Source organism: Ptychodera flava, chromosome 11 (assembly GCF_041260155.1).
Source record: "Ptychodera flava strain L36383 chromosome 11, AS_Pfla_20210202, whole genome shotgun sequence".
NCBI classification, from domain to species: domain Eukaryota; kingdom Metazoa; phylum Hemichordata; class Enteropneusta; family Ptychoderidae; genus Ptychodera; species Ptychodera flava.
Window position 1 is genome coordinate 15,595,775 of NC_091938.1, and position 24,207 is coordinate 15,619,981.

The 24,207-nt window shown below is 39.5% G+C and overlaps 2 protein-coding genes across 2 annotated transcripts; one reads left to right on the forward strand and one right to left on the reverse strand.

Annotated features, from left to right (window-relative positions):
• Positions 1 to 5,008: 5,008 nt before the first annotated feature.
• On the reverse strand, positions 5,009 to 9,864 carry LOC139143604 (signal-regulatory protein beta-2-like). Its single transcript, XM_070714070.1, has 4 exons — positions 9,697 to 9,864; positions 7,616 to 7,933; positions 6,126 to 6,440; positions 5,009 to 5,808 (listed from the first exon to the last, which is right to left on the reverse strand). Exons 1-4 carry the CDS (start codon positions 9,770 to 9,772, stop codon positions 5,699 to 5,701), a joined length of 819 nt encoding a protein of 272 aa, XP_070570171.1. The 5' UTR covers positions 9,773 to 9,864; the 3' UTR covers positions 5,009 to 5,698.
• Positions 9,865 to 11,272: 1,408 nt separating this feature from the next.
• LOC139143606 (uncharacterized) lies at positions 11,273 to 22,405 on the forward strand. Its single transcript, XM_070714071.1, has 4 exons — positions 11,273 to 11,404; positions 17,242 to 17,403; positions 19,106 to 22,124; positions 22,175 to 22,405. Exons 2-3 carry the CDS (start codon positions 17,270 to 17,272, stop codon positions 20,739 to 20,741), a joined length of 1,770 nt encoding a protein of 589 aa, XP_070570172.1. The 5' UTR covers positions 11,273 to 11,404; positions 17,242 to 17,269; the 3' UTR covers positions 20,742 to 22,124; positions 22,175 to 22,405.
• The last annotated feature ends 1,802 nt before the right edge of the window (positions 22,406 to 24,207 follow it).

The window sequence follows — 24,207 nt, forward strand, 5'->3', positions numbered from 1 at the left end:
GTTGCATTGAGTCAAATAATTATAGTGTCTCAGTACATCTACATTACGTTTGAAACAACAACTGTTACACAATAGTTATATTCGTTGAATTTTATTGGTCAACAACAACAACACGACTAATATAAACATAACAACAACAACAACAACAACAAACAACAACAACAACAACAACAACACAATCAAACTTCTTGATCCCCTGTGATTGCACTGGCAACATGAAAGTCGAGTTAGGGCAGATACACGACAAATGCCATGCTTAGCACAATATTTTCTCACGCTGCGCTCTGACAAGCATCCTGCGTCTGGATAAAGACTTTGGAAATAGCTGCTGATATAGTGATATATCACATCTGTAACTTTTCCGGAATCAGGAAATGCCTTTATGTAAATATCATCGACTGACAGCAATTCTAGATCCATAGCTGTCCTTGTGCCAGACTTTCAGATCACTCCTGAATAAACAGTGTCTCAAATCAGTGGCACATTTGGGCCAACCAATCGACCAATTTGCACCTTCAAAAAAGAAAATCAAAATGGAGCTATTTTCAATTTTCAAATGGTTTAATTATCTGATTATTAACTTTTAGGCCTATTTTTGATTTAAAATCCTTAGGCTTGAAATCCATAACGAAATGCGCTTCAGACATAATTTACCATGTCTTCAAGTTCTATAATTTCCAATCGAAATATGGTTGGCCTAAAAATGCCACGGATTTCTCATCTCGTCCTCGCGAAATTTTAATTTTCGAATTCGTTCACAAATTCACAACGATTTATGTAAAAATTGTTTCAAAACGTCATTTCCTTAAGCCCGAAATCCGTAACGAAATGCAATTTGGACATACTTTTCTTTGTCTTTCTATGATTTTCATATATATATATACACACATACATACATCATACATACATCATACATACACACATAAATATTTATGACATTACGAATTCTAGTAGTGAAATCAATAATGATATCACATTTAATGTTGTATATTTTTCAGTAAACAAGTATAAGCTTTATATATATATATATAATATATATATATATATATATATATATATATATATATATATATATATATATATTATATATTTTCAATCCTCAACAATGTGTAACCGTACTCTCTGTGCCAAAGTTCAGAGGTTGCCATAAAGCCATTATGGTGATAACGGGAGGGCACATTGTATACATTTTGTGTATACTTATACACTGCTTAGCAGTTAGAGCACTTTGAGATTGTTGGGCAGCCTCTTGCGTAATATAAGGGCGTTCACTGTGGCACTATGCTTCGCTCATGGTACGTATTGCCGTTAGAGCACTCTGGTGAGTCCATATTTTCAATCTTCAACAATGTGTAACCGTACTCTGTGTGCCAAGTTCACAGGTTGCCATAAAGCCATTATGGTGATAACCGGGAGGGCACATTGTATACATTTTGTGTATTTTGCTCACTGCTTTAACAGTAGTTAGAGCACGGGCATTCTGTTGTTCTTCAATGATGGTGTATAAGCGTGTAAACATGATTTCGTCTTTTAGTTTCCGTTTGCCGCTGGAGAACTTACATCGTGATTTAAAAACAAATAAAAGCCTAAAAAAAATGAGGTATTATTTAAATACAAAAGAAACAGTCGCATTCTGCTTGTTCACCTAACTGATTATTCTTTCTCACGCCCGGTCTCTCTGCACCGCGGCATGCACGGCAGAGTTCTTACCAGCGCGTATTTACCGCAATCATGAAGCGCGTAGAATGACGACGGTACGTTGCTATGACTGCCGTGTACATGAGCGCGGTGACTGGAACGTGCACGCGCGCGACGACGACAGCTATGCACGCGAGCGTAGCTCTGAACTGTCGTGACTGCTGTCCCGGCCTCAGAGATGTATATATACACAAGGGTATGCTCATATGAACATGGAACCTGACGATGTGCGTTACCAAAAAGGGGGACAGGGGGGACAGATACTATTACCCTCTAAAACGTCCGCAAAAGGTAAACAAATTTTTTATTTTTGCAATGTAACTCACTGACGATAGAAAGTAAAATACAGAATGGAAAAAAAGAAAAAAAATGTGAAAATGTAACCCTTGACCTCCAAGGCTTGTTCACGCTTAGTGCGACCAAAACAGACTGAGTGAAAAGAAATGCACATTTGAAATAATCTTTCGGGTTCTATCGAAAGGCTTTCACTAAAATTAAAAAAAAAATTTAAATGTTCTTCTTTGGAATATTATATTGGGAGGTTTTACTACGAAGAGAAATAAAAAATATGTCCTTTCTTCTGCGCATGACGAAACCACAGAACGGCATTTGCTATATTAGCGTATTTTGCGACGTTCGAACATCCAAAGTCGCTACCGGATAACGGCAATTTGTAACGCACATAGTCAGGATTAGCGATGCATTTATTCTCGGTCATATTTCGAATATCTACTACATGTCAATCATTTAATCGCGAGCGCAGCGAGAGCGGCCGAAGGCCGCTCGCGAAGCGAGCATTAAGACTAATGCGTGTACAAGAAATTTAGAATGGAATCTCTATATACCTACGAGTTTGAAAAGAGAGCACAGTTCCATGGAGGCGACCATTTTGAATACTTTTACACGGATTGCGTGAAATTAAAGATATCATCTACCACAAAAACTACTCGACAATGTGTATTGCCGACAAAGGAATCTCTCTGTTCCAAAGAAAATGTGAAATTTGTTTCAAAATGACTATTTTCGATCACTTTTGAAGGCCCGGATCGGTCATCACTAGGCGCCGCCATTTTGAAACAAGCCTACTCTCGCGAGAACGAACGGTCAACTAACGCGAGAATTAAAAATAGTGTGCTGAGAGCTAGCTACCGACGGGAATATCAAGTACGTGTTTTACATTAGACTGCCTCTGTTCCCGCCCCTGTTTAATATAATAAACTGATCGGAATCATATAATTTACCAGTTTTAAATAATTTTCGTTAGTGAACTTGGCATTTCCGAGTTAAATTGTTATAAACGTTATTCTCGAAAACAATTGACAACAATTAAACCTCAACGAGTCAATGGCTTAGTTATGAATCATGCATCAAACACAGAAATTAGCATGCTATTGCCTGAAAACATCAATGACGATATACTACGCTGCGCTCGCTCTCAGGTCAGACCTGTTATATATTAGCTGCTTTTTAATATGTAATACTAACCGAATACGTAATAACACAACCCTATAAGTAATAACACTAAACTGGGATATAATAGTCGCGCCAGCGGCTTACTGACTACGCATGCGCTTATTCATAATATACTATGCGAGTAACCGGAAGTGTACCCTTCTTTCGTGGGCGCCGCCATGTTTTTTTTTGAGTACTCGTAAATAAACAAATACGAAACAAATTACTATGATATAACATGCCTTTTATAAAATATACCTCTTTTATTAGCCAGTAAATGTTATTATACACCTTGTCGCTGATACAAAGTATCGTTGATATAGATAAACGGAGAAAACTGTCGTGCATATAACGGGGGGGGGCATACGCAAAGAATGCTGGGATTGAATTATAGAAGAGCGCCCCCTGTGTCAACATAGATTCAAAAATTGCAAGTTTTTAGACGGAACGCTATAGTTTTCAGCTTGCAAGTGGAAGTGTGGGCAGTGGCGGTTACCATTCAATGATGTAACAATTACAGTTTATCATGAATCAATACAAACTAACATTGCCAATCTTAACCCCTGGCGCGACACACAAGGGCTGAGCCCAATATAATATTATCGTCCAGAAAATGATTTGCATACCCTTGTGTATATATATCATAATGTGAAACGACACAGTGCAGGTCGCGCGCGTACCTATAGTACGCGTATATATGCGTGCGTCGTTCCGCCGCGACGTTTAGCATCGAAAGAATACGGTCGATGTGGTCGCTTGTGACGTTCCCGTAGACACGTCCGACCTTGATCTGGTTTTGTAGCTAAATAGGCATTTCAATCTGAACGGCATTCTGTTATAAATTTCTTACACAGTTATCATCAAAGTTCGTATTTACATATAAGCAGCTTAGTTTATTCAGACTATCAATTCAGAACAACAGAGTGCCCGTGGTTAGAGCACTCTGAGATTGTTGGGCAGCCTCTTGCGTAATATATAAAGGGGCGTTCACGTGCACTGTTGGCACTATGCTTCGCTCATGGTACGTATTGCCGTTAGAGCACTCTGGTGAGTCCATATTTCAATCCTCAACAATGTGTAACCGTTACTCTGTGTGCCCAAGTTCAGATACCTTTTTTTATTCTGTTGCGACTTTGAGTCATCTCATACAGTCAAGGAGTGATTTGTTCCTATAAACTGTGGCAGATTCTACATGTGACCGCAAACGCTAACGTGTCGAAAGAATTGCCTGTTTTATTTGTTACGCCACAACGTAACCATAGGTTTGTTCATTTACAACATCTTTGGTAGCTTTAAAGTTTGTTTGAGTATAATTGGAATTCATTTGATCTGATTATTTCGTGTTATTAATATTTTCAAGACCTTGTTTTCACGATTGTTCACTTCAGAGATGCGATGTGTCCTTTCCGAGGAGACTAAGAGATCCCTGGTCATCTTCTTTTACGCCACTGTTGTCCAGTCTACAAATTTAAGTGATTTTCCTCTGTGACAATGTAAATTAAAGTTTGTTTTGTACCTTGAATTCTCTGCAATACCTTCTCTAACCGTGATAATGAATGTGGGAAATGAGTCACTTTTGATTGGTGAAGGCATTGCTCAAGCATCGATCGTTCTCATACATCGAAGCTTCATCGTCGTAAACCACGGGCCTCTTTACGGCAACAGCTTATAGCTAACCGTTAACCGTTGATTTTTGCGTAGGTCAGCGGAGCGAAAATTATTGCTCTGGCTCGCCAGAATGCGACTCTTTCGTTCCTCCATGTACTATTTGCATGGGAACCCCCCCCCCCCCTTATCTCCACAACATCCAAACAGATCACTCTTCAACCAGCAATGAATATAATGCTTTCAACCGCCGCCCGTTTTCATAGACTGTTTTCCACACGAAGATAGAAAAGTTTAACTGTCAACAGCACAATACAGTATTGCCAAAGACGTTTCATACTACGATTACAAATGTCAATTGGTTGTTCTTCAATTTTTATAAAAGACGAAACGGGACAATAAATGGCACAGCATTGTATAGAAACATGTGAACAGACACTTTTGTATTCATTTTCCTGTGAAAAAATTGTGAACATTAATGTTTTCTCTAGTTAATGTATGGACAAGTGTAAACCCAATAAAAAAAACCATACCACAATATAAAATACATTAAACACAGATTACGACATATTGAGGTATGTCAATTCTATTAGAAAAAAATTCTTGTTGTCTTTGTTGTTTTTACGTTTTTAGCTCTTGTCGAGATGATACAGTAATTCGTTAAAAGTGCACTTTATGGTACAATGTCAGGGGGTCACCGGGCAAAATTTGGTTCTAGAGAAACAAGGTACCTATAACATTTACCGATTTTTAAAATTCAAAATGGCCGCAATCCTTGTGTTGACTTTATGGGAAAAATGAAATTTTCGATTCTATGAAACCCTAAGACGATAAAAAGTTGTCCCACTCCAAGAGCTTTGAAATAACCCCCACAAGTGATATTTAAGAAAAGAATTGTAAAACCTTGAGATTCCGAATATCTATCCCCGAGGCGCATTCTACCCTAAAACAGCATTTGGATCAGTTGAAGTATGAACGTGAGAATTACGCCAAAAATCCCTTCTAGAGTAGGATACACCGTCATCTGTCCACTCAGCTCCTTTCTATCCGAATCTGAAATACAGGTAATAGACGACTATGTGCAGTTGGTTGTATAAACAGGCACCCAAACACTATACATAGTTTATTCTCCTGATTTTGCAAGATTATTAAAGTCCCTGAAAGTATCACGATATTGAATCTTGGTTATGAAACTCATCTTGCTAGAGGTCAAAGAGTGTGCCTTTTCTACTTGCCACTCGCAAAATTATGAATCCTCGTAAGAAATCGTTCCGTAAAATATCAGTATCATTCGTTATCATGTCATAAAGCCATCGTTTATCACAATCGTCAATTCATTATCATAACAATTTTTATCGAATATTGGATACCTGTCACAGTCAAGCTGGCACCTCTTTTCTTTGGTTCTGCCAGAACATGGACGCACTTCCATTCTCCCTCCTCCTCTGACGTCACGGTTCGAATCTTGATATTGTACTCGCCACTCTTAAAGTCGCCGACTACTTCACAGCGGGGGCTGAAAGATACTTGACCCTTGGAAACGATGTGTGTTTCCCCACCGTACCGGAATTCCCATCTTGGAAGAGGGCCGTCTTCATCCAAATCTGTCAACTTACAGGGTAGTGTGACATCCTCCCCAATTGCCGCGATCAAATTCTGCGGAAATGACTTCCACCTAGGTTTCTCTGGAACAGTATAGTCAGTTACAATTTGTCAGTAATTTGGCAAGTATTATCGTAAATGCTTTCATGGGCAACCAACCAGGCTTTCAAGAATGCGTATACCCAGAAGTGTTTAAGTTTACATGGGTCACGAGCGAAAATTGAAGGAAAAAATAAAAGCTGTTCGCACCTTCCCTCCCGCTACGACTTGCAAAGTGGCCCCTCCTGTCCGCCAGCTTCACTTGCCCACACAGTCCCCTAGACAAGAGGCACCCTACGTGACTGCCCTTTTCCCGTCGTAAAGGTTCGCTGACGCAATCTTCTCGCTACATGAATCATTTTTTATATCTGACACATGACAGCTTTGACAATGTTGAAAAATGTTTATTCTTGTTTATCAGTTACAAATGGTACATCCGGCCCTCGAATGACGGACATTTAAAGCTTTTACCCCACAAAACAACATTCAACCCACAGCCTACCCGTTATTTTTTTTCATGTTGCTCAACATGAAACGCTCCCGCTCGACGCGTACATAAGATAAAATGAGCCATTAAAATACCGATCACACTGATTTGCATGGAATTCAGCACGTGCAGAACAAAGTCAATCCCTTCGCCCACACACAGTGTATTGTCACCTGCCATATTGGACCAGTACACGATGCAACCGATATCATATTAATCTACAGAAGTTCGATAGCGAGTAAGTTCAAGGGTCATTGCCTCGAGCAATGTGATTAAAATTTGATGAACTAATGAACTCGGACGCCGTCAGCTCAATGTGTTGCATGTCCCTGTTGTAAAGGCGAGAACTGCTGAGTCTAGTGTCAATTGGAGATGTTACTATAGATATGATTTTTCTCCAATGTCGGACACCTATGCCGAAGAAGATTTAGCCTAATCAACAATATCTAAATTATCTAAAAAGTTCAAATGAGACTGTGTTGAAAACAGTTTGGGTCGGATCGGGTAATATCGATAGCGGAAGATTCTACACATTCGACGTAGATTCCGATGATGGATACCGTTGCCACAATATTGTAACGATGAATTATGAAATAAAGTTCCATAGAACATAGCCCCAGTTTCAGACCCGGGTAAGTTTCTAGAATCTGAAACTGTATAGTTAGGTTCTTGAGTAGCGATAAAGATTGCTTCCGAGTCAAGACTCTGGTTCAAATAAGTTTAGGTATATACCTGTCACAATTAACTTAGCGCTTCGTTTTTGTGGTTCGGCGAGAACGTGCGTACATTTCCATTCCCCTTCTTCCTCTGACGTGATAGCTGTAATATGAATGCTGTACTCTCCCTTCGTGAAGTCGCCAATTATCTCACAGCATGGCATGAAGGAAAAAGTACCCTTTGAAATGATGCGAGTTTTCTCATCTATGCTGCGGTGTTCCCATCTCGGTAGAGGTCCGTCTTCGTCCAAACCAGTCAACTGGCAGGGAAAAATAACACTCTCACCGAATGTCGCTTTCAAATCACGCGGAACTGTCTCCCATTTGGGTTTTTCTGGAGAAATGATCGTAAACAATGGCAGTTTAGATTGACGTGACTACTGATTGCATACCCGTGTATTATTGGCTACTCTCACGTAGTCACAATGCCACGTTCACCTTGAAAAGAAGGGGGGACAGGTTCTAACTTGTACGGATGTTTACTAGTAATTCATATTCAAGGCCGATAAACGAAAACTTATTTCCTTGGGACGTCTTGAACGTGGTGTAAATTCATTTTGTATTGTCTGGATAATTTAAGCCGTGCTCAGTAAGTTTTTCATTAGTCAGCAATTTCGAATTCCGTCAACACATACGATCATCGAGAGCCTGACAAGGTCGGGTCTCTATCTCAGGAGTTAATTATTTTTCCGTACTCTGGTTATTGCGGTGATAGCGATTCTACTTGTTTTGATGTCTCTGCTTTGCAATGTGTTGCAATAGTTTACTGAAGTTGTAAGGTTTGCAAAACGATGCAATGGTGATCTATAAGTGAAAAGTCAACAAGGTAGAAAATTGAAGTTATAGATAAGACGTTTTCACTTAGGCTCTTTCATTGTGAGTTCATCAAGCTCTAAGGTGTACTACTTTAATTTATATTTCGTCAAGTTTATTCAGAATTTCAAAATATGATGGTCGTTGAGCTTGATTGACATATATCATTCTTATACTTATTTATTTTGGTGTCTGAGTGCTATAATATCAGGAGAAGGTTATGGATAAGCGACGGCCAAACACAATTGGCATGTACTTTAACATACTTTAACATAAATCTAACTGAGAGAAGTCAAAACAACTAATTCTACGTGGCAAACAACAAGGTTGAGTCAGATAAACACTTTAAACGAGCCGTCGTAAAACTTCACAGAACAGAGAACAAAACAGATCTCACTTCAAATGCTACGTCACTTGATATGTTGAAATACACAGTATTAAGTTTACCAACATGATGCACTGTGAAAAAATGCGATAATACTGTTGACAATTGAATTCTAGTACGGCCTACGAATTCAGCGGTCAACAGTAAAATTGGAAATTGCCCTCATGCATACTGCGTTTGCAAATTCACTACCATACACTGCGACATGGTCTTTGGAGTTGATGTAGTCTGTAATTCGTATTGTAAATTATACGGAAACCTTCTGAGCTGTTTGGTGTTCATATTTGCTATCACGATACAGACGAAAATTGTGCGCAAGTGCTTATCGACGCAATCAAGGACACTCACTCAAAAAATATTGTACATAATAGCTAAACGCAGACATGCTATCGAAGGTATACGAGCCGCCGTAACACCGCTCCAAAGAAGCAAACTATAAAATGACGGAATGTCGACGAGTTTTTAGAAGGAATTGAAATAAAGGGTACGGTTTTAGTTTGAAACTTCGCGATCTCGTCAAAGGAAACATTTCTTTCCTGTAGGCCTAAGCCAAATTTGCCTATGACTGTCGTAGGAAAACAATATGTACTCAAAAAACTTGCCTACCATGTACAAGCGGGTGGATTTTTGTTGAATGATACCAAGGCGAACCGGTAGTAACTGTAGCAGAGAAGAAGGAACGTTCTCAATTTCTATCTCACTGTTAAGATGATCTGGATCGAGAAAATATCAGTCGTCTGGTTTTACATTCATTCACAAGTTGTATGTACCATCGACAAAACTTGGGCGTGTCATTATTTTTGAATGCCCAGTCTAAAAAACTTTAAAACATGGAAGAGCGACATCAGCTGGTTTGATGGTCGTCGTTTCCAGCAACGACTAATGGTATTTTTACATACCTGCAAAAGAGCTACAGAAAATCGTTGTTTGAAACCATAGAAAGGTGTAGAATGTGCGGGCGATGAAGCGATTCATACCAGCGACCAGCTCGGACAGCTACTGATCAATATCCCGTAGCTCTCTTACCAGATCGCCTGATCACTTAGCATTTCGCAATCAGCTGTGTAATCATATGTCATTTAATCATTTCGATCTTGACCCTTACCTGAGTTTACGAGTTCGTTGACTGCTTAGACTGTTAGGATTTATTGTTCTACCATGATTGATGCCACTGACGCAGTCTCAGACATGTTTTCTTTGTGGGTCTGGGTAAAAAAAGCCCTGATTTCATCCGTATGTCTCCCAGTGGTTGACTTGTGCGCACCGGAGAACAGGAACTAGTGTACAGGCGCTCTTTAGGTCTTAGCGTATTAGCTGTTCTGAAATAATTAAATAATGGCTATAACATTTCGCCAACCAATAAACCACGACCGTCAGAGACGTTATACGTTCGATCTGATATCATTTGTTTTGAACCGTTATCTTCGGAATATCAAAGCTACATTTCCGAACATTTAGGGAGGGGTCCCACGGTTGTCGCTGAGTCATACCTCAGTGCATATGTAAATATCTACCGCTTCCTGTTCTCATGCACTGATAATCAGAAACTAGTCATGGTAACCGAATTCTCCACTAAATATTACATCGCATCGAGGAGACATGTTAGTCATGCTGGGTATGTCGGGATTCTACAACTAGAGTAACTAGATTTAGTAGAGTTTGCCACTTCATTGCTTTAAACAAAGGCTTCAAGACAGTTCCTTTAAAATGTTCGCAGGAGATGAACGCAATATTTCTACAACCACACAACTGCGGATATTTCACTCGGTTGTTTTATTACGATACTATCACGCACACATTACAACAGAATAATACACCCATTCACAAGACTCGACTGACATGACTGAAATCTTCGTTACATAATCGATTCAAATCTATAGACGATTTTCTAATCCTGTCTCCATGAGTTCAATTGTCCGATCTTCGTACACGCTCAGTAAAAGTGCTTTAATCAATTATTATATAATATTCTTCTCGTAAGCCATCCAGGACGACGATAAGCCCCCCCCCCTCGTTCGTTCATACGATCGAAACAAGACAGGTATAAGAAAATATTCAAACTCTGGTTGGCTTCTATCGACTGGTCTACCTTTTAACCCATTAATATATGTGATAACAAATGCACTGAAAAATGTCCTATGTACGCTAAAGATAGTACAACCTTTACGAAGAAAGGTTAAAAGTGCAAAAGTGTTGGATAAAAATTCGACAAGAGGAACCAGCATTTTGAAAGAAACACTAAAGATGAGTCTGAGAGCATGATAAAATTTTAATTCACTTCTTGTGGCGCTCTTTTATTCACCATTGGTTCAGTTCGTTTACGGTAATATGGTATTATACGTAACACTCTAGATGACAATAAACCTTGCCGTATATAGCTGTGAAAACTAGGGCTAGGGTCAAGGTTCGGCTAAGTGCATACCAGGCCGTGACTACCCTATAACCGACGAACAGAAACCGCTACCACTTCACGGTGTCGTGGTGTCCTTTATATACCTTTCAATCTAGGCATGCGCAATCACCTGGTCTCGGTCCGGCAGTGGTCAAAGAAAGCGATTCGAGGTGAAGCAATCGAATGTGTTGTCCTGCCTCCGTCCGATGGTAGAGGTAAGTTCCTCGTTCGGCTGGCACCCTGGAATCTTAATCATTTTAACAATATTTGGACAAATGAAATATATACATAGGTTTTACTGAAATTTCGATAATGAAAAATTGACGAACACAAGACATTCGCTGTTTGATTCGCAAAGGTAAAACAACCTGTGGTCAGTCAACAAGAAAAACTACAATGAAAGGCATGCGCCTTATGTTTAGGGGTGACCTTGATTGATAGTTATTGAGGCTAGGCTGAACCCGCGAGACAGGCTTTCATTTTTTGTTGTCCCGCTTCCATAAGCACAGAAGGACGGGACCGTAAGTTGAGCAACTTAAGAACCCCACTCCGAACGAAATATACATGTGCATTTTAAGCCAGAATTGTACATCAGTTGACGAGTCTCGATGTAGCTTTCCCTTGTATTCGGTACGGTAAAAGTCCGTGAAAGGTAAGCCGTTGTTTAGAGACCGCAGAACGAAAAATTCGAGAGTAGGTCGGCTACCATAAGTCACAACATAACACACTTAGACTCCCGAGGAGCGATACTGCTTTGAACGTTGACATCAAACAAACATTGGGTGTCAAAAGATCTGCTAAGAAAAGGGGACAAGCTGTGGCAAGCAAAGAAAAAGTCACTGGCGGACTAGTTTAGTAAAAAGCCCGGCTTAATCCGCTACAACATGCGGTCAAAGACTGGTTTCAAACACTGTTTCGTAACATTCGACTCGTAAAATTTGTGATATTTGCTGTGCTTGTGAGCATGCAGCTGAGACTAGTAGCGGTTTATTTACCACAAATATACGGTTAAGCGAAATCATTTCGTTGAACTTACAAGCAGACCAAATATAAGAATGAAAATCAGTCGTGGTATCAGCATCATGATATGTTTGTGTCGAATTTTTGCGATTGTCGCGAAAGTGAACTGGTCTTCGTATCCTTAAAGATCGAGCAAGAACAGCTTTTACATCCAACATCTCGTCCCATCCTTTCATGATGAAACCTTCCATTACGGTAACGATCTAGGACATGCGGCTCATAGTGTGTACGCACTTTACATCTCAGTGTTGTATATGAAGAGTCAATGGTGAATGGAATGGTCCTCCTCTCTTGGAGACGCTCTATTGACACCCAACAATAGCCAGTATTTGCACAGTTATACAACTCTTAGTGTATAAAAACGACTTAGGTCACAGGCGGCGTGAAGAAACTCTTTTGACATGTCCTTGCCGTTTGTTAGATCGGAATTTGATGTCTTCATGACACTTTGTAAACGGTGGCTCTGACCCCGAACACTCAAATGACAAACGCGCGTCAAACAACCTACATTATCACCATGTCATTTTCTTAGTCCAGTTAAAATACGCTAAAAATGTTATATATAATAGCATTCTTTGTGTCTTTACGCACCCGTATTGAAGGATACATTTAGTGGTGTTAAGGTAGAATGCGCCTCGGGGACAGACATTCGGATTCTCAAACTTTTACAATTCTTTTCTGATCTACCACTTGTGGGGGTTCATTTTAAAGCTCTTAGTGTGACAAAACTTTTCAGGTCTTAGTTTTCGTAAACTCGAAATTTTATTTTTCTCCGTAGAGTTAACACAGGGACCACGACTATTTTGAATTTCAAATATCTGTAAATCTTGGGTAATTTGTTTCACTAGTACCAACATTTGCACGGTGACCCCGATTCTTATTGTTGATTAAGAAAGAGAACGGTTGATATGTTCTTCGAGGAAAGTTTGAGCAAACATTTTAAGTCTTTCACTTTCGAGGCGCATACTACCTTAAATAGACCCTTGTGGCTGTCTTGTACGGTGTTTCAAACTGGCTTAAAAATGGACGCATTAACTTCTGTCAAACCATGTATAAAGTGGAATGCCCTAACACCTCAGGCAAGTCATGTTGTGATCTTGTTCGAAGTTTAGATGTTTCCTTCAGACGGATTCTTATATGTGATGTTGTGACCCGCAGCTACTAAACGACATCAAATACGATTGGAACTATTTTGGATGATTGAAGGGGTGGAAGGAGCTGTGATCGTTTATTAGTTTGCAAACATATTTTATGGCACTGCTAAAGTGATGATTATAATCAACATTTTCATCACGACGTAGAAACGGAGAAAATGTTAACCGTGTAGTTTCTTTCATGATCTTTGATCGTATCACCAAATAATACCGACCCTGTGTAAGTACTGAAATGCTTTTCTGTTTCTCCGTGATTGGTGGTTAATGTTCTTGCAATACTCGTGTAAACTTTTAGTAAAACCATGATTTGTTGTTGTGTCTAATGTTTAAACACATCCATAGGCTTTGTGTGAAATAACGAGCAATTTCCCCTTTAAACTCATATCCCACAGGCTAGCGCCCAATTACAGGATGAGGTACTCAATGCCCATCCCCCAATAAAGCAATACTATAAACTGATCCTGTTTGTTCACGGTGCCTACTTTACCCAAAATTACTCTCTACAAGCGAGAGTTTCACAAAACAAATGGCGTACGAAGAGAAAAAGTGTAACGAAGCGACATAAACTGATTAAACGATTATGTTGTTATCGAAAGAAAAGGGTAAATACGCGGACATTACATATATGTGTAAAGAGTTCAACCATACAATTAGCCTGGCCAACTGAGTTTGCAGATGTCTTTGTGCACTGTTTTCAGCATAAAATTTAGAGCAGCGTTTGTGTCTGTAATCTGTGAACCTATCTCGAATATATTCTGCAACTTATCATACGTAAGATGAACATTTGTGATGGAAAGTGGAAGCCTGTCCCATGGGTTCAGCCTTGAGGCTAGGCTGAACCCATGAGACAGGCTTCCATATTTTGTTGTCCCGCTTCCATAAGCACAGAAGGACAGGATCATGAAGTTGAGCAACTTAAGAGAACCCCACTCCGAACGAAACTTACATGTGCTTTTTAACCCAGAATTGTACGTCAGTTGACGAGTCTCGATGTACCTTTCCCTTGTATTTGGTACTGTAAAAGTCCGTGAAAGGCAAGCCGTTGTTGAAAGACCGCAGAACTAAAAACTCGAGAGTAGGTCGGCTACCATAAGTCATAACACAACACACTTAGACTCCCAAGGAGCGATACTGCTTTTTAATGTTGACATCAAACAAACACTGAGTGTCAAAAGATCTGCTCAAAAAAGGGGACAAGCTGTGGCAAGCAAAGAAAAAGTCACTGGCGGACTAGTTTAGTAAAAAGCCCGGCTTAATCCGCTACAACATGCGGTCACAGACTGGTTTCAAACACTGTTTCGTTACATTCGAATCGTAAAATTTGTGATATTTGCTGTGCTTTTGAGCATGCAGCTGAGACTAGTAGCGGTATATTTACCACAAATATACGGTTAAGCGAAATTATTTCGTTAAACTTACAAGCAGACCAAATATAAGAATGAAAATCAGTCGTGGTATTAGCATCATGTTTGTGTCGAATTTTTGCGATTGTCGCGAAAGTGAACTGGTCTTCGTATCCTTAAAGATCAAGTAAGAACAGCTTTTACATCCAACATCTCGTCCCATCCTTTCATGAAACCTTCCATTACGGTAACGATCTATATAGGACATGCGGTCCATAGTGTGTACGCACTTTACATCTCAGTGCTGTATATGAAGAGTCAATAGTGAATGGAATGGTCCCTCTCTCTTGGAGACGCTCTATTGACACCCAACAATAGCCACTATTTGCAGAGTTATACAACTTTTAGTGTACAAAAACGACTTAGGTCACAGGCGGCGTGAAGAAACTCTTTTGACATGTCCTTGCCGTTTGTTAGATCGGAATTTGATGTCTCCATGACACTTTGTAAACGGTGGCTCTGACCCCGAACACTCAAAATGACAAAACACGCCGTCAAACAACCTACATTATCACCCTGTTATTTTCTTAGTCCAGTTACAATACGCTAAAAATGGTATATATAATAGCATTCTTTGTGTCTTTACGCACCCGTATCGAAGGATACATTTAGTGGTGTTAAGGTAGAATGCGCCTCGGGGACAGACATTCGGATTCTCAAACTTTTACAATTCTTTTCTGATCTACCACTTGTGGGGGTTCATTTTAAAGCTCTTAGTGTGACAAAACTTTTCAGGTCTTAGTTTTCGTAAACTCGAAATTTTATTTTTCTCCGTAGAGTTAACACAGGGACCGCGACTATTTTGAATTTCAAATATCTGTAAATCTTGGGTAATTTGTTTCACTAGTACCAACATTTGCACGGTGACCCCGATTCTTATTGTTGATTAAGAAAGAGAACGGTTGATATATTCGTTGAGGAAAGTTAGAGCAAAAGTTTTAAGTCTTTCACTTTCGAGAAGCATACTACCTTAAGTAGACCCTTGTGGCTGTCTTGTACAGTGTTTCAAACTGGCTTAAAATGGACGCATAAATAACTGTGTAAACCATGTAGAAAGTGGAATTCCCTAACACCTCAGGCAAGTCATGTTGTGATCTTGTTCGAAGTTCAGATGTTTCCTTCATGTGTGATGTTGTGACCCGCAGCTACTAAACGACATCAAATACGATTGGAACTATTTTGGATGATTGAAGGGGTGGAAGGAGCTGTGATCGTTTATTAGTTTGCAAACATATTTTATGGCACTGCTAAAGTGATGATTATAATCAACATTTTCATCACGACGTAGAAACGGAGAAAATGTTAACCGTGTAGTTTCTTTCATGATCTTTGATCGTATCACCAAATAATACCGACCCTGTGTAAGTACTGAAATGCTTTTCCGTTTCTCCGTGATTGGTTGGTTAATTTTCTTGCAATACTCGTGTAAACTTTTAGTAAAACCATGATTTGTTGTTGTGTCTAATTTCTAAACACATCCATAGGCTGTTGAGAAATAACGAGCATTTTTCCCTTTAAACCCATTATCCCACAGGTTGGCGCCCAATTACAGGATGAGGTACTCAATGCCCATCCCCCAATAAAGCAATACTATAAACTGATCCTGTTTGTTCACGGTGCCTACTTTACCCAAAATTACTCTCTACAAGCGAGAGTTTCACAAAACAAATGGCGTACGAAGAGAAAAAGTGTAACGAAGCGACCATAACTGATTAAACGATTATGTTGTTATCGAAAGAAAAGGGTAAATACGCGGACATTACATATATGTGTAAAGAGTTCAACCATACAATTAGCCTGGCCAACTGAGTTTGCAGATGTCTTTGTGCACTGTTTTCAGCATAAAATTTAGAGCAGCGTTCGTGCCTGTAATCTGTGAACATATCTCGAAAATAGTCAGCAACTTATCGTACGTAAGATGAGCATTTGTGATGGAAAGTGGCCACACTAAGTCTAGATGTACAGTGGGTCTATAATCTACACCATTGACCCGACAGGACGAGATGTTCACTGAAGGTTTCTCGCGTGAAATGTTGTGAAAGTTACTCATGGAGTACCATTTTGTCAGTAAGATCTGCCAAGATATGGCCATGGATAATTGTAGATGATCGACCGTGACAGAAAGCCGTGTATTCAGTGAGCAAGAGAACTCATCGGTGAAATTTGTTCGTAGTATGACCATTTCCCACAGGCCTATCGTTTTTTTTCAAAAGCTGTATGGCAGCACATTGTTCCATGCCTTCCATTATAGAATGGTGTCACGTTTGTATACCCCGAGGGTGTCACCTTAAAAGAGAAAATGGTAAACTCAGAGTGGACATATACACTGTGTCAAGAATCAACAAATATTGACTCTGACTTTGACTCTGTCTCTCTCTGTCTCTCTCCCTCCCCCTCTCTCTCTCTCTCTCTCTCTCTCTCTCTCTCTCTCTCTCTCTCTCTCTCTCTGTCTCTCTTTCTCTCTCACACACATAGGTGTCGACACCGGGATGCACACGCAACCATGGCACATTACAACAGAAGGAAGATAATCACTTTACTAATAGTCGTCGTCATATTTGCTGTGATTACGTCATACATATTGCAACCGAGGGGGCACATTGTAAACCAAACTGTCGATTCAAATCCAGGACAAGGGTAAGTACCAACACCGTTTAGAGCAACTTGAAAGGAATGTAACCGCTATTGGCAAATTTAATAGAGTTGGTCTCATCATATTGATGGAATCGTTAATTTAATGATGCCGGTGTCGAGAAATAGACCCACACTGCTCACTGACACGTTCGTCTGCGAGTTCGTTTCCCGGCGCGGTACTTTCGTACGACAGATATGCCACTTTGTAATTCTACCAGTTAAGGTCGGGTAATCAACCAGAAGACACATACGTTACCCACACAAATTCTACTGAATTGACCTCGGGTAACACACAATACAGTCTGTCCGCATTGCTAAGGGCAGTATGTTGACAGGTTAAGGCGTGACTGATCTAGTAGAACACGGAGTAAATCAACCCCTACTATAGGAATATTCAGAAGAAAAGCTGGCCACCCCTGCCAGATACATCCCAATTGGCCATAGATGACAACAATTGACAGGCTAAATCATATGTATGGATTCGAAAGATAGTGTTTCACGGCCATTGTTATCTTATGTACGGTCAGCCTTTTACTTGTCAACATGTTTCATCGCTCACTCAGAGTTTTGCTAAATATTTCTAGTCGGGGAATGTCATTTTGTCCCACAAGAGATCTCGCATACAAAATTCGGGAGGCAACTTTCAAACATCTGAGAGTACCTACGCCGTGCCATAAATCGTGCGCACAGTCAGATGAGAACAAACAAAACTCTCGCTACATAAACTCCTGATATTCCCTCTTGAGGGCGACTTGACGCCAGCGGGTGCAGCTCGATCAGTGTTTTCACGTTCTCTCATGTGAGAGAGTCCTGTTCTGGTGTAATTCTCCGCGTAACTTCAAAGGTCACCGGGGGGGGGGATTTCAGGTAAAATATGCCCTACACTCTAAAGCGCCCTCATTGAGCATCATTCAGACAATCTGTTCAGAATGTCAATAGCAATGTTCATACTGTATGTTTTGGAAATTCAAGCTCTACAGCGCAGACATTAAAGGACAATAGCGATAGCTACGGATGGATATTACAAGTAGATTTATTGTTCTTGTTCAGTTCATATTGAAATCAAAACATTGGCCATGATCGTAACACACCATATCTTGTACAATATGTGATGTCGTTGGCTATCCAGGTATTCTTGGCGGGACTGAAATTCAGTTGTTAACAGCAACATCAGATATCTCACACATAGGTTGGCAAGCTGAATAATTAGCATCTTGACACGGTTATTGAGGATGTATAGAAAACAGTATTTGTGTAGCAGAAAACACATTGGGAAATACATCGACAGGTCTAGATAATGGACCGTAAATTTTCAAAGTGACAATACGATTCATTGATTTGTTACAACACCACCACCACCATCATCAGCAGCAACAAACAACAACAACAACAACAACAAACAACAACAACAACAACAATAATAATAATAATAATAATAATAATAATATAATATGATAATAATGATAATAAGATGATGATATAATGTTGGGTTATTATTATTATTATTATTATTATTATTATTATTATTATTATTATTATTATTGATCATTGTGATAATGTTGACGACGATGATGATGATATTTGTTCTTGCTATTATTTTTATCATTATTTTGCTTAATACTTCAAAAAATTGAAATTCCCGTCTTCAATGTACGCGTTAGACCAACAGCTTAAAGTTTAGAATTTTACACTCTCTCCTTAACAGTCATGAAACCCCATTGAGAAGCGAAAACCCGACATCACTCCCCGCCAACAATGCAGAGAAACCGGTACAAAGAGTGTCAAACCAAGGCAAAACGTCACTTCCAGCAGAAGTTAAGCCAGTGAATGTGGCAGCTAGACCAGCGAATGTGGTTGTCAACCAAAATATAAAAACAGACCAGTCTGCTCGTCTTATAAGTGGATCAGGGAATATTGTGGCCCTGCCAGTCAACAATGTGGCCCAACCAGTGAATGTGGCACCCCAGCAAGTGATCATGGCGCCAAAGCAAGCTGATATTGGAGCCAAGCCAATAATCGCAGATACCTTCGCACAGAAGATGGCAGGCGAACAAGTTAATAAGGTTGGACAACCAGTGAATATGATGGCTCCGTCAGGGCAATTGGCCCAACCAGCGAACGTTGCAGTCCAAACGATAAATGCGGAAGCTGAGCAAGATCTTGAGCCAGCCAACCGAGGTAACATTGTTGCTCTACCAGCAAACGCCGCAGTTGTTTCGGTGGCAAAACCAGCCGACATGATCAAAACTGACCATGGCGTTAAAGAAGCAAATGGAAAGACACATGAAAACGTGATGGACAATCACCAAGGTGTGATGGCGAACCTTCTCCACAGTAACAACAGTGGGCGGATAACGACAGAGAGAAATATACCGCCCAGATATAGAAAACTAATTGAGAAATTTCCATGGCTGTTCAAGCAAAATTTCCTTTCGAATTTTTACACCAAGAAAGGCCAAACATCGGTTGAACAATATGTCTCAGGAAATATTGTATTTGTCCATAACCAAAAATCTGGTGGTACAACATTGAAGTTTTGCATGGAAAATATCGCTAAGCAGTATCATTTTGACCAACCATTTGTAATATGTGATGCGAGTTCGGGTGATTATTACGAAGCAATGTGGAATTCGCCGAATCGAATCTTTCACAAGTTATACGCCGGGGGCCACACCTTTGGCAATTGCGACGTGATGCCGACAGAGTGTTCCTACATCACGGTGTTAAAGGATCCCTACGAGAGGCTCATCTCGTCATATGAGTACTGCAAAGCGAGAAATGAATACCATTGCAGAATAAAAGACGCGAATAAAGTTTCTCTGAGAGAATGGGCGATATTTCAAGGGAGTTTCTTCTTCCGACAACTTCTATACAACCCGCAATATTGCACCCGCCATTACAACCACGTGATTGACGAACTTCGCAAGGGAAGGGGGTTATCCGAACAGCCTGATATGATACCCTGTTGGTACAGAAACGAACTCATGTTCGAGTCTGTCATGAGCCGGTCTGATAAACATGAAATTTTGCAGTACGTGCTCGAGAACCTCGAAGACTGGTTCGCTGTGATTGGAATGAACAGCGATTACGCGACCACACTGCGACTGTTAGAGGGCGCTTTTCAATTGCCATTCGCGAAGTGTTCCACTCAAGCGTGGAACTACCATGCATATATAGCCGAAGGCGAAGTGACGGGTCGCAACAGAACAACGATCGTAAGAGAATTGAAAGAGACTCTAGTATCGGATCCAGACGTTTCAGAAGCTTTGCATTTTGATTTACAAATTTACCAAAAAGCCAAAGACATATTTGAACGACAAAAACGCAATATAAGTCCATGAAGGGCGATTTTGGTCAAAATATACATTTTCATGAAATTAAGAACGCAGAATTCACATACTCATTGACTTTTCAACGGCAAAGAGTTTGCTTCGCCTATTATGAATTGACGATGAAGTGCATCTGTGATACAAGAATACAAATAATCGTATTCACGAATTACCAGCCTTATGAAATAGATAAAATTACAATACCGGAAAAACGGCAGATAAAAACACTGGGTGTAGAGGATTAAAAACAGGGTTCAACGCTTCGTCAGTGGCTAAAAAACACACTAGCAGTCTTGCCAGTCCTTCCAGGAAGAAGTCACCCAGTAACCAACTCGGACCATTGCGGAACATTTATTGCAGTTTAGAGTATTGCCTCTCATAGAGGCCGTCAGAATTATTTCGTCGCAATTTACAAGTCACTTTGAAATTTTTCTACTGCATAGCCTGTTACTTTTGTTGAAAAAAATTCAGGGCCGATTCAGGTGCGCGTCACTCAATACCTCATCTCCTTTTCACTTTACCCGATAGAAGACTAAACAGGTGCTTATTGATTCAACCTTGATGTGCAGTTTTATCAACTTTATGCTCGAATGAATATTTCAAGATCTGATTACATCAAGCTACTTTCACTTACATGAACTTTATTACAAGGCTTTCTATATTTTAAAACAATCGTATTCTGATTACCGTACAGGCAACTGGTCACTGGCGGAATGTCAACCTATGTCATTCACTCGCCCATCTGTCTGGAAACGAAACATTTTTTTCAGACTCATACATAATTATGCATTTCTTTCACAAAGGAATGGTTCGAAGTTTGAAGATAGCTTTATTTTAACTTATAATACTTTAATGCACGTAAAGCAATTGTTTTTAATACGGGAGAATGTCTATCAGGGGCAGATATTCGGACTCTCAAACTTTTCCAACACATTTCTGGTCTACCGCTCATGAGGCCCATTTTAAAGCTCTTGGAGTAAGAAAAAAATTTCACCATCTTATTTTTTTGGAAAATCCGAAATTTCACTCCCCACAGAGTTAACATAAGGATGGAGGCTATTTTGAATTTCTGGAAATTTGTTTCTCAAGTTCCAAACTTTGCACAGTGACCTCATGTTTATTCTTGATGAAAGTTTGCCGCAAGAATCGTTGAAAGTTCCGTTATCCGAAGTCATCTCCCATTGAACTACATAAAATCAAAAGAGTTGTAGGCAGGAATAGTGTAAAAGAAGATGAAGATTATACATTTTCCCATAGTTTCAACTTTTTCAGACCTTTCAAAAATGCAAGTATGTAAATATTTTCCTGCATTTGCAAGCGATATGATTTTGTCTTCTGTTGTGTTCATACTTCCGCCCATTCTGTGATCGAATGGTCAATTTCATATGCGTAAGCGTTGACAAAAATAATCGCAATCATACCAATCCATAATCCAATAACACTAGGTCAAAATTTGTATGTGAACGTCGTTGCATGTGCAACATATGAATAATTTCATTATTATTAATGATTCATCTATAATATTCAAAACAGACGTGTTCTGTGTTCCTTTCATTGTGTGTCGATGTTGACATGGCCTTGCGCCAAAATTATCCAATTCTTTCAGACTGCATGCATGAATTAATCTGTTTAATTACTTTTATTGACCGGATAATAAAGTTACCTTAGGAAATTATGTCAGTTGTCTCTTTACTCCGTTTTTTTTTTATTTCCTATCTAGGGTGTCACGTATAATCTCTCACTATAGATGTCCGTGCATTGGCCTTCTAGACCAACATGTGGAAGGGGATTAAATTAGCGCTCTACCATACTGATAATTTATTAGTTTGGCAAAACAAAGTCTTCCAAAAGCATGTGAAACCAAACTTTGTGAGCACAATACACCATGTAGAATTTGTTGTTGTCGACAAGTGAATCCTGGTCCGGACCAAAATTAGTTATCAGCAATTGTAGCTATATGCAGAATGAATACATAACGGCTGTATTGACAAGATGAACCATGAGCAATCGCCAGCGCGTGATTTTCTGGTCTAAATAGGAAATTCTAGCTGTGCTACTGGCCGAGCAAATTTCGACCAAAAAAAATTTGTCAAAGTCACAAAAACGGGCTTTACAGCTACGTGTGTATGCAGTTTATCTGTCTGCGTAATGATTGCCTCGTCGATTAAACTTGCCTCCAAAGCCCCGTCTTATAAATGGACGTTCTGTCAGTATTTCTTCGAAAACCACCATGGTCTCGAATACATGTTAATATTGCTCAACCCACTACGACAAATTTCCATCTTGCTCTTCTACATCGATAAATTTGGTAAAGCAGTTCAATAATATAACAAAACCACGCGACCCTGCTATGCAATTATTAGTCCGGGGCCACCACTCCCTACAAAATCAAATATAGCTTAGCATTATTAAGCCCTGGCGAAGGCACGCACGGGATGGTTGGTTACCCATGCATGCTTTCTGCAAAATTTCAAAGCTTCCCTTACCTTGGAAATTTCTACGAAATAAGACACCCAAAGGAGACGGCAATATTTACAAACAGGGTGTAGTCCTAAATATATATACTTATTTGCATAGAGGGCCATGAAAATACCAGCTTTACGTCGATGATATGTAACATTATTGGCCTGCTTGGATAGTAACGTGGCTTTCCATACTACGTTGCTGATAACAAACAAATCTTTCCAGGCGAATGCTAACAAATATCAACATTTATTGCTTAAATGATGACAAGTATTCATGAGCATAATTCCATCTCCTTCCATTCAATAGTAACAGAACTTTGTCGCTCATTCCCATGTAGCATTCGTTGATGGCCTTTACAACACATTCCACAGATAAGTTGTTAGCAATATCATGTAATATTATCAGTTACTGCAGCAAAGCCACAGCAACTGCAGCCAAAAACTGTATCCTAACATTACCGTACATAAAGATGGATTTTATAACTTCTGATAGTTTTCACCAATATTTTGTTTCTTTCTTCTTTTTATTGCGATTTACACACGTTCTCCTACATGTATTGTAGTGCTAACGTCTAAAAATAGTGTCAATGACGCTGTACTCCCATTTTACAGATATACTAAGTACTAGTACACATGTGACATTGCATTTCGACAGAATGGTTACTGAGAAAATTTCCACTGTACATTAATCATATAATCATATAATCATCCACTGTACATTAATCATATACCTCATCAGATGTGAAATGCTTCACCCAATAATGGTCTGCGCATCTAGTTTGAAAGTAATGAGAAAAACAATTCAAAAACAGAAGATATTTTGACCAAAAATGGCAAAAATTCCCCCAAATATATACAATCTACAAATTTCACCATAATATCAATGAACCCTGTTTTGGTCATCCTAGGAACCTGTTAAAACACATTTTCAGGCAATCAGATCATTGGTTTCGGAGAACAAGATGTTTTCATAAAAATGGAAAAAATTGAGGAAGTAATTCATTCAAAATAGA

Bases quoted from the DNA above. Each gene is read 5' to 3' on its own strand.
- LOC139143606 (XM_070714071.1), top strand. From the start codon at position 17,270: ATGGCACATTACAACAGAAGGAAGATAATCACTTTACTAATAGTCGTC. The intron at 17,404-19,105 runs GTAAGTACCAAC...TCTCCTTAACAG, and splicing joins GATTCAAATCCAGGACAAGG to TCATGAAACCCCATTGAGAA.
- LOC139143604 (XM_070714070.1), bottom strand. From the start codon at position 9,772: ATGAATCGCTTCATCGCCCGCACATTCTACACCTTTCTATGGTTTCAA. The intron at 6,441-7,615 runs GTATATACCTAA...ATACTGTTCCAG, and splicing joins CGCTAAGTTAATTGTGACAG to AGAAACCTAGGTGGAAGTCA. The intron at 5,809-6,125 runs GTATCCAATATT...CCTGTATTTCAG, and splicing joins TGCCAGCTTGACTGTGACAG to ATTCGGATAGAAAGGAGCTG.